Raw genomic sequence first — 9,407 nt, 5'->3', positions numbered from 1 at the left:
ATTATTGACAAAGATAGAAATGGACAAAGCAAATGCAGTGTGTCAAGAATCCGAATCAATCTGAATATTTCAGACCCGCTGCCCATGGAGGATCATTGAAATTCAGGGAATAACAATCACACCAGCACCAGAGGACCGTAGAGAACAGTCAAGGGAACATGCTCTGATATTATCTAGAATAAAGAGCCTTAAGATAATTAAGTTTACAACAAAAATCTAGTCACAGTGTCGTATCCCTGGACTGTGTTTAATCTATTTCAATGTAACTGTGTCCTAGAAAACAGTCCTTAAAACACCCTCTGTAATGTTTAACTAACAGGATATGCGCTCACCCTGAGGGTTAGCTCCATTCCTGCTTAGTCTGCATTAAATCCTCACATTTCTTCTCTGGACAGGATGTGCACATATTGTGATTCAATGTTTTCCTCATTCACACACACTATTGAAAAGATAGTGGTGCACGATGCACAGTACCAGTCAAAATGTCACAAAAAACATGCAGATTGCCAGAATCAAGGATTGTGATCACCAAGAATCAATAATATTGCAGTCTGTGTGTGTTCGCCAGTGTTTCCTGTATTCAAATGAGTTTATGCAATACTGATTTAATCTGTACTGTGCCAGAGCGTAATCCAATAAAACCGTCTGAACAAAACAGAATCCATCTTTTCTGCCTGGTTACATCTCTTTTGTTCCCCTTTCTACATATTTTTGTCATCTGCTCTATTTTTTCCACATCTGTGGTCTCTCAAGGTGAACAGCGTGGTTGTAATAAGATACGTCGGAGAATGGGATCATTTTGTTGTGGAAACAGTGGAGGAAACAATGTGTCAGCTGACTGTAAATCTCATAAGAAAGAGCTGATGCTGCAAGGATGCTCGTTTTTCCCTTGTGACCTACCTTTCCTGCTGTTGTTTTCTCTTACTTCGGGTGAAATAAATTAAAAGCCTCCTCAACATTTCAACTCATTGTGTTAAAATAAGTGTTAATTTAAACCTATTATTATTTTGTCTTATTTCTGGGTGAAACAACATATCAAACCAGAAAATGTAGGGTGGGATTTAATTTTATCCATAGGAAATGAATTGAGATCAGCTTGCTATTAAACTGCAGATTAAAAAGCCAAGTTGGTCTGCACTTAAAAACATACATAGATATTATATTTACAACTTGTTCAAACAAATAAAAATCAATTAAGCTCATTAAAGTCACTAAAAGCTATAAAGGCTTCCTGGATGCATATGTTTGCTCCAGATGGTTCAGGTAGGTATTATAGTAATTATTGAGTTTATAGTTAAGATGACATTAAATATATGTTCAACAATGCCATATGCTCTACATATTCTATGTGTCTTTTCTCAAGAAAACACTCTTGCAAATAATATGTTGGTGTATAATTGTACCACATCTATGCAGAACGAGCCCTGTGCATTTATAACCTGCTGGATAAATGATATGGGTGGAAATTGTTGGAAAGAGAGTCATTTCTTTATCTAAATGAAATTAGAAAAAAGTTGCTCTGATATAATTTAATCTTTCATATACAATATTTAAAAAAAATAAGTTGGTCTGCACTTCAAAACATACGTAGACATTTTATTTACAACTTGTTCAAACAAAACAGGAATAAAAATCAATTAAGCTCATTAAAGTCATTGAAAGCAATAAAGGTTTCCTGGATGTAGACGCAGATGTTTTGTGATCTTCTGAGGGCATCATTCCAGTGTCCTCTTGAACCCCGATGACTCTTCTATGCCCTGGACGTGTGTTTCAGGATAATATAACTATGTCTCCCATGTGATGTCCTGTCTGCGGAGGCTAGAACACAGTTTCTGTGTCTCTCTGAGGAGCTTCAGGGACTCATGACTGCTCCTGCTCTGCTTCTGTCCCGTGCTGGGTGAGGCTTTGACAGGAGATGGTGGCAATGGTTTGCCCTCTACACTGGCGGTCCGATGTGGCTTCTTCTGCTTCTGCTTGGGGCTGCAGGATGGCTGGGAGAGTTTCTGAACCTACAGGAGCAAAAACATACATTTAGACACAGAGCAGCTTGATATGTATCAGTTATTTGCTATAGCAGTGGTTCCCAATCCTGGTCCTGGAGTACATAGGTGTCGCCAATGCCCATGAAATATTTAGCATGCTAAATATCTGGACCCGTCTGTGGCTCAGAGGGTGCATCTCGATCAGCTCCTTAGTTCAGTAGTCAGGGCACTGATCAGAGAGTCGGCCACTTTAAGGGCAGTCTCAAGCGCAGAATCCTTCCAGTGCACTGAAACGTTCGCACCCTAAAAAGTCCAACAGTGCACCATGAAAACCAGGGGGCATCGATGCTCACGGTGTTCCCTAAAAGCTACACTGTGTAATTTTTTAAGTTGATTCTTAGCAAAAAACACTTTGTTCTTTCCAAAATGATATGTGCTCATTAATGTGTAATTACTTCTACCAACTAATCAAGTATTCTCGTAAGCGTAGAATCTGCCATTTAGAATACATACGAGCGAGTCCCTCGAATGGCGGCAGCCATGTTGCGCCTCCATCTTGAAAATACATTAGACAAAGAGGGACATACCTGGAAATTCAAGCTTCGCCTTTCGTGTTTTTACACTCAGTGGCACCGTGACGAATGCGAGGGGGAGATTACTCGCGACTGCCGGCAGATTTGAAATAATACGGCCACCGTAGGAGTTAAAACGCCCTCGGAACGGGAGGAGCTAGAAAGTAATATTCAGTCATAAACAATTTCACCGCCAGATGGGAGAAAATCCTACACAGTGTAGCTTTAAGGAAGTTCTGAAGTGCAAAACTTAAATCACGTGAGCCAACTCACTATACAATGACACGCAATAGATGTTTTTAAAATTATTTTAATCTATTTCAGCAAAAACATGCATCGCTAGACAGGTTATGAACAATCGAGTTAACATTTAGCTTTTATTTACAGATGAAATGTTGCATGTGTATTTAACAAGCAAAGTATTTATCATAATGTACTTTAAATAACTTTACAAGTAATTTTAGAAAGATATCAGCTCTGCTGATCTGCTGTTCATAAATACCAGAAGTGATGATGTACAATGAGGGCGTTTTCACGTCACCAGAAAGAGAGTCATCAGTGTCCCAATGTGTAGTGAACCTTTACCGTCCTTACCAGTGCACGAATTCGTGAACATGATACTGATTCATGAGCTTGGGAGCTAGGCAGAGCTGATTGAGACACACCCAAAATCATGCAGTGTGAACTGTGTTTTCACTGGAAATTACATCAGTGACAACCTACAGCTAATGAGATAGCAAGATACAGGGCAAGTTCAGGGGGAGGAGTCATAGACAAGTTCAGGGGGAGGAGTCATAGACAAGTTCAGGGGGAGGAGTCATAGACAAGTTTAGGGGGAGGAGTCATAGACAAGTTTAGGGGGAGGAGTCATAGACAAGTTCAGGGGGAGGAGTCATAGACAAGTTCAGGGGGAGGAGTCATAGACCTGCAACAACATCAGCAAGCATGGCTTCTGCAAGCAACCATTCTGTCCTTCATATTCTTCTTTTTATGATGTTTTATAAACAAAGTTTGGGAGGAGCACGTTTAAATAATCAATCAATCAACTTGTCATCAAACAATTACTATGTCTACCCTATCAGCATGAGAGGAAGCATATATATATATATATATATATATATATATATATATATATATATATATATATATATATTCACTCTGTCAACTCACCTAACATTCCTTGACAGTTTTCCAGCATCCCTCCACCACCCCGACTCCTCACTCTCGGCTCATTCTTTCACAGCCTGGAATACGGGGGGAGTGCTCTGGGTTCGGGCCGAATACCGTCTCCTCGGACAGCACGCCAAATACGCTTTTATTCTATCTGACTTATTTGTAAGTGTGAACTCGTGAAATCTTTATCGCTGCAAATCGGCGCACAGGAAACTTGGATAACAAGCTTCCTGCATGCATCAAGAAGAAATCAAGTCTCACGTGTGATTTTACGTTATTCCCTGTATCACATCTTGTGTGTGTTTGGCTATGAAACGTAGTTTGTAGACCAGACAGAGTTGTCTGCGATCCTTCCTATTCAAACAGCAACTAAATGGTAAGCCAGACTGTCATGTAGCGTGAGAAGAACAGCGATCCGACGACTTAGAAAATTGTGGTGTGTTCCCGGCATAAAATGTGCAGTGTTGGGAATGTTTTTATTTAAATACTATTAAATGTGTAATTTGTAACTATAATTAGTAAAAAAACAATGTATAGACTCACTGTTTGCTGATGTTTGCGCAGTTTGGTGATTTGAGCGGCTTTCTCCTCCATTCTCTTGACCAGACAGTCCAGCTCTCGTTCCAGATCGTCACGAAGCTCTCGTTTAATGGTCTCGTCTATCTGTTTGACCAGTTCCTGGTGTTCACTGTCTCACACACACACAAACAGTATTTAAATCTGGTCTAATTACCCCCGCCAACACATTTCAACAGCTAATCTTGATCTGTTCATGGTCAGGATGGTGTTACTCACAAGCTCATCTGTCCCAGTTCATCCTGAAGGGCGAGCAGAAGTTCAGATAGGCTGCCCATCGTGGAAGCCGCCTTGCTGGGGGAGGACGGAGGCCTGCGATGGACCCGTTGGTTCTCAGATCCTGACTTATGCAGAGCGCTCACTCTCTCACACAGCCGCGGGTTTCTGTGCTTCATCATGTGCAGCACACTCTGAACATTGGCATTGACTGAGTGGCTGGGACTGGTCGACTGAGAGAGAGAAAAATTTACATTAAACATGCTGAAATACAGTGAGGAAAATAAGTATTTGAACACCCTGCTATTTTGCAAGTTCTCCCACTTGGAAATCATGGAGGGGTCTGAAATTGTCATCGTAGGTGCATGTCCACTGTGAGAGACATAATCTAAAAAAAAAAAGGAGAGGATGACCGGGGCCATGTATTGCGAGATTTTGGGGAACAACCTCCTTCCCTCAGTTAAAGCAATGAAGATGGGTCGAGGCTGGGTCTTCCAACATGACAATGACCCGAAGCACACAGCCAGGATAACCAAGGAGTGGCTCTGTAAGAAGCATATCAAGGTTCTGGCGTGGCCTAGCCAGTCTCCAGACCTAAACCCAATAGAGAATCTTTGGAGGGAGCTCAAACTCCGTGTTTCTCAGCGACAGCCCAGAAACCTGACTGATCTAGAGAAGATCTGTGTGGAGGAGTGGGCCAAAATCCCTCCTGCAGTGTGTGCAAACCTGGTGAAAAACTACAGGAAACGTTTGACCTCTGTAATTGCAAACAAAGGCTACTGTACCAAATATTAACATTGGTGTACAAATACAAATAAATAGTTAAAAAATCATACATTGTGATTTCTGGATTTTTTTTTTTAGATTATGTCTCTCACAGTGGACATGCACCTACAATGACAATTTCAGACCCCTCTATGATTTCTAAGTGGGAGAACTTGCAAAATAGCAGGGTGTTCAAATACTTATTTTCCTCACTCTCTCTCTCTATATATATATTATGTTTTTGAAAGAAGTCTTATGCTAACCAAAGCTACAATTTTTTGGCAAAAACAGTAAAAGCTGTAATAGCTCTTGTGTAAAAATAACTTTTTTCTATTTTAATATAATTGAATTGTGATGTGATGGCAAAGCTGCATTTTCAGCGTCACATGATCCTTCAGAAATCATTCTAATGTTGATTTGCGGCTCAAGAAACATTTCTTATTATTATCAATGTTGAAAACAGTGCTGCTTAACATTTTTGTGTGAATTGTGATCAATTATTTTCAATATTCCTTAATGAAGAAGTATAAAAATCTTTTGTAATATTATAGATGACTTTACTGTCATTTTTGATTCACTGAATGCATCCTTGATGGAAATGGCTTATATATTTTAAAGAATAAAAAATAAAAACACCTTACTGACCCCAAACCTTTGAACAGTCATGTATTTCTTTATCTTAATATAATGCATATACATATTCATCAGTCATTTCAGACATTTGGACCACTGTATATGATTAAAACTGTAAATCATAGCCAATAAATATGTGTCAAGATGAGGTCATACTCACTGTTCCAGCCACAAATGGGAGGTGTTTAGCTTTCGGAGTGTGGGCAGTTTCCACCTTCTGCCATAATATGAAAGGAAAAACACCACCATTAACACCACTCACTAAAGACTACATGTTCTGTAAATATACCGCCACCTAGTGCTCACAATACATTACTGCAGAGCATTATTACCTTGCAAGAGGCCTTGCCTTTCTTTTTCTTGCCTTTAGGTTGAGTCGCAGCAGAAAGGGAGAGGAGATTGTTTTCAAGCTCTCGCTGCAACTGATGAAAGTCAAGGAGACGACAAAAATGCTTTTTTAATGAAAGATGTTTTTTCTAAGGGAAAAGTTAACATGATTCATACATCTTTTTTTTGTTTTACCTCCTCTGCTTTCTCCTGCACAAGTTTGCGTTCATGTTCCTCCTCTAAAAGTTTCTGTTCTAAGAGCTCAATCTTTCTCTGCAAATGAAAGACATCAAAGTTTAAAAAAAGAAAACTGTGTCCTATATACAGTACCTGTCAAAAGTTTAGAAACATTACAATTTTACAATACAATACAAATAGAAAGTTTTCTATTTGAATACATTTTAAAATGTAATTTATTCCTGTGACGGCAAAGCTGAATTTTTAGCATCCATTACTCCAGTCTTCAGTGTCACATGATCCTTCAGTAATCATTCTAATATGCTGATTTTCTGCTCGGGTAACATTTCTTATTATTATTTTTATCAATGTTGGTGATGGAAGTGGTGGTACTTTTTTCAGGATTCTTTGATAAAAAGAAAGTTCAATGAACAGCATTTATTAAATAGAAATCTTTTGTAACATTATAAATGCCTTCACTGTCACTTTTGATAAAAAAAATTTTAATCTGATCACAAATGTTTGAATGGTATCATTGATTTCACAAATGTGTTAAGCAGCAAAAAAAAATTCAACATTGATAAATGTTGCAGTAAATCAGCGTATTAGAATGATTTCTGAAGGATTATGTGACACTGAAGACTGGAGTAATGATGCTGGAAATTCAGCTTTACATCTTAAAATATATTCAAATAGAAAACATTTTAATTTGTAATAATATTTTACAATATTACTGTTTTTACTGTATTTTTAATTAAATAAATGTAGCTCTGGTGAGCATAAGATGCTTCTTTCAAAAACATAACAATTTGTAATGTTTCCAAACTTCTATATCATGTATTATTTAATCATTATATTATGAATATAATATAATACATATAGCCTAGGTATGTGTGTGTACCTCAGCCACAGACTGTGTGCTGGTGAGTTTGAGATACTCATTTTCCAGTCTTTCCAATTTATTGAGTTGCACCTGCATCTGTGGGTCTGTATGTTTGCTCTCTTTACAAAGAGATTCCTAAATACCAATTAGAGTTGAGGGGGGAAAAAAAGGGAGAGGGATAAAGAGGGGCTTTGAAAGTTTCCACGCAAAATGTATTTTCCAGATGAGAATTAACAGCATATTTAAGCTCTTGGAATATAGCCTATGACACAAGCACTTTTGCTTTTGTCTGCCTGCTCACCTGTCTCTCTGTGTGAGTGATTCTGTCTTTCTCTGCACTCTCCACCATTTTCCTCATATAATCAAGCTGTTTTTCCAGCAGAGAGCAACGCTTTTCTGCAGAATGAAGCTTAGAAACCAGCCCTGAAAAGAAACGTAACAGAGACTACTTTCTATTTGACTTTCCAAGAACTTTGGGAATAGATCAATAACTGCTATTCAACACTTTCAATTACCATTCCTCTGTGTGGGGTGATTCTCTCGTGTGCTGTTCTCCGGTTCTCTCTGCGCAGAAGCATCTGCCTGGTGTCGAGTAGCATGAGAGAATTGTTGGATGTTCCTCTCAGCTTGAACTCTCTCCAGCTCCAAGCGTCGCATCTTCTCCTGCAGTGTTTTCAGGGCTGATATCACTGCTGCTCAAATGCAGGAAAAGTTGGAAACTTTTACATTTGGTCTTAAATATTTGGATACAGCATCTATTAGACTCAATGTACCTCTACTTCCGGCATCAGGCACTCTTTGATAAAGCTGTGGACTGATGTCCTGCACACCTGAGCTCTTTCTGTCCAGTTGATCTGTGATTGTGTTCATGTACAGTCGCCTTGACAGCGTCTCTGGAGGCTGGTAAAAACTCCCAACATAACTCTGTTTAGACGGGGAGTCTAGATTAAAACTCTGAAATTCGTAAAATAATAAGCAGATTAGCAAAAACCAAACGAAAAATAACAATACAGCTATAAATACTGAGTCAACATCTTTAAAAAAAGGCTGTTAAAAAAATATAATAATAAAAACCTGAGAACCACTGCTTAAAATAGCCCAAATTATTGACAAAAAATTATGTTAGCCATACTGTTAATGAGATATATATCCTGGAAAAATAGTTGAATGGCAACAGTTAACAGTTAACGAACCCAAAACTGCAGCTCGAGGCGAATCAATACACAAATAAGCTAATAAGGCTAACGACTATGTAACGTCAACGTAAACACCGATAAGAATAAACACAGCCTTAATAAGACAATTTAGCATAAAGTATATATACCTTATCTCCTAAGTGATCCATTATGAATCAGTTTTTTCGTTACACAAAAGAATGAATGATGTATTCATCTAGGTAGGCTACATATGAATTAGCTGCGAGTGTCATGTTAACAACAGCTGTAGCCGACAGCGCCGCCCAGTTTCAAATCTCCCTCTTCTTTTACCGCCTTCAGTGGTTCCGCATGCAAACAATGACCCATAAACTGTAAAAAAGATCACAGCTTCTAAATTCGAGACAAATACTGTTGTCAAAAAAGATTATTGTGTCTGCCTTTTGTGGTTTTGTAGTGATTTTGTTAATATTGTTCAGTCGATGCCTGTTTTGTTTGTATATCTACTTGTCTGATTTCATTTTTTTAAAACTTGTTAAAAAAGAAAATAACACTATATACATTCAGATAAGATAGATAGATAGATAGATAGATAGATAGATAGATAGATAGATAGATAGATAGATAGATAGATAGATAGATAGATAGATAGATAGATAGATAGATAGATAGATAGATAGACATGAGACAGATTTGACAATGCTGTAATTCTACAGACCCTGACACAACGTCAGGGTTTAGGTTATTACATTTCAAAACAATAAATTCACAAATTGACACTTATCTTACAAATATTTCTGGATTAGTCAGGCTGACAACAAACTCAAAATATTCTAGGTCTATCTTTACTGAGGATGCCTTCATACAGAGGAACGTTTAACTCAAAGAATGGTGCATTGCTCATACAGTATAAAGCGTTATGACATAGTCACATCTATTCTGTTTTTAG

The 9,407-nt window shown here is 38.1% G+C and overlaps 1 protein-coding gene across 2 annotated transcripts; it reads right to left on the bottom strand.

The window, feature by feature from the left end:
• Positions 1 to 1,516: 1,516 nt before the first annotated feature.
• cep57l1 (centrosomal protein 57, like 1) lies at positions 1,517 to 8,789 on the bottom strand. Of its 2 annotated transcripts, none has more exons than XM_079888265.1 (11): positions 8,629 to 8,789; positions 8,078 to 8,228; positions 7,820 to 7,996; positions 7,606 to 7,727; positions 7,323 to 7,439; positions 6,440 to 6,517; positions 6,250 to 6,339; positions 6,078 to 6,134; positions 4,523 to 4,752; positions 4,271 to 4,415; positions 1,517 to 2,009 (listed from the first exon to the last, which is right to left on the bottom strand). In XM_079888265.1, the coding sequence occupies exons 1-11, from the start codon at positions 8,647 to 8,649 to the stop codon at positions 1,785 to 1,787; spliced, it is 1,413 nt and encodes a 470-aa protein (XP_079744391.1). In that variant the 5' UTR covers positions 8,650 to 8,789; the 3' UTR covers positions 1,517 to 1,784. The 2 variants fall into 2 exon arrangements, with proteins under 2 accessions (XP_079744391.1, XP_079744390.1); XM_079888264.1 differs by having other exon boundaries at positions 8,078 to 8,258; positions 8,629 to 8,773.
• Positions 8,790 to 9,407: the final 618 nt, after the last annotated feature.

Source organism: Squalius cephalus (assembly GCF_949319135.1).
Source record: "Squalius cephalus genome assembly, chromosome: 12".
NCBI classification, from domain to species: Eukaryota; Metazoa; Chordata; class Actinopteri; order Cypriniformes; family Leuciscidae; genus Squalius; species Squalius cephalus.
The sequence above is the reverse complement of the archived record's forward strand: the minus strand, read 5'-3'. Positions and strand labels throughout refer to the sequence as shown.

Excerpts from the sequence above, each read along its gene's own strand:
- cep57l1 (XM_079888264.1), bottom strand. The coding sequence starts at position 8,649 with ATGGATCACTTAGGAGATAAG. Across the intron at positions 7,440-7,605 it reads TCACTCACACAGAGAGACAG|GAATCTCTTTGTAAAGAGAG; the intron begins GTGAGCAGGCAG and ends ATTGGTATTTAG. Across the intron at positions 4,416-4,522 it reads GAACTGGGACAGATGAGCTT|TGAACACCAGGAACTGGTCA; the intron begins GTGAGTAACACC and ends TGTGTGAGACAG.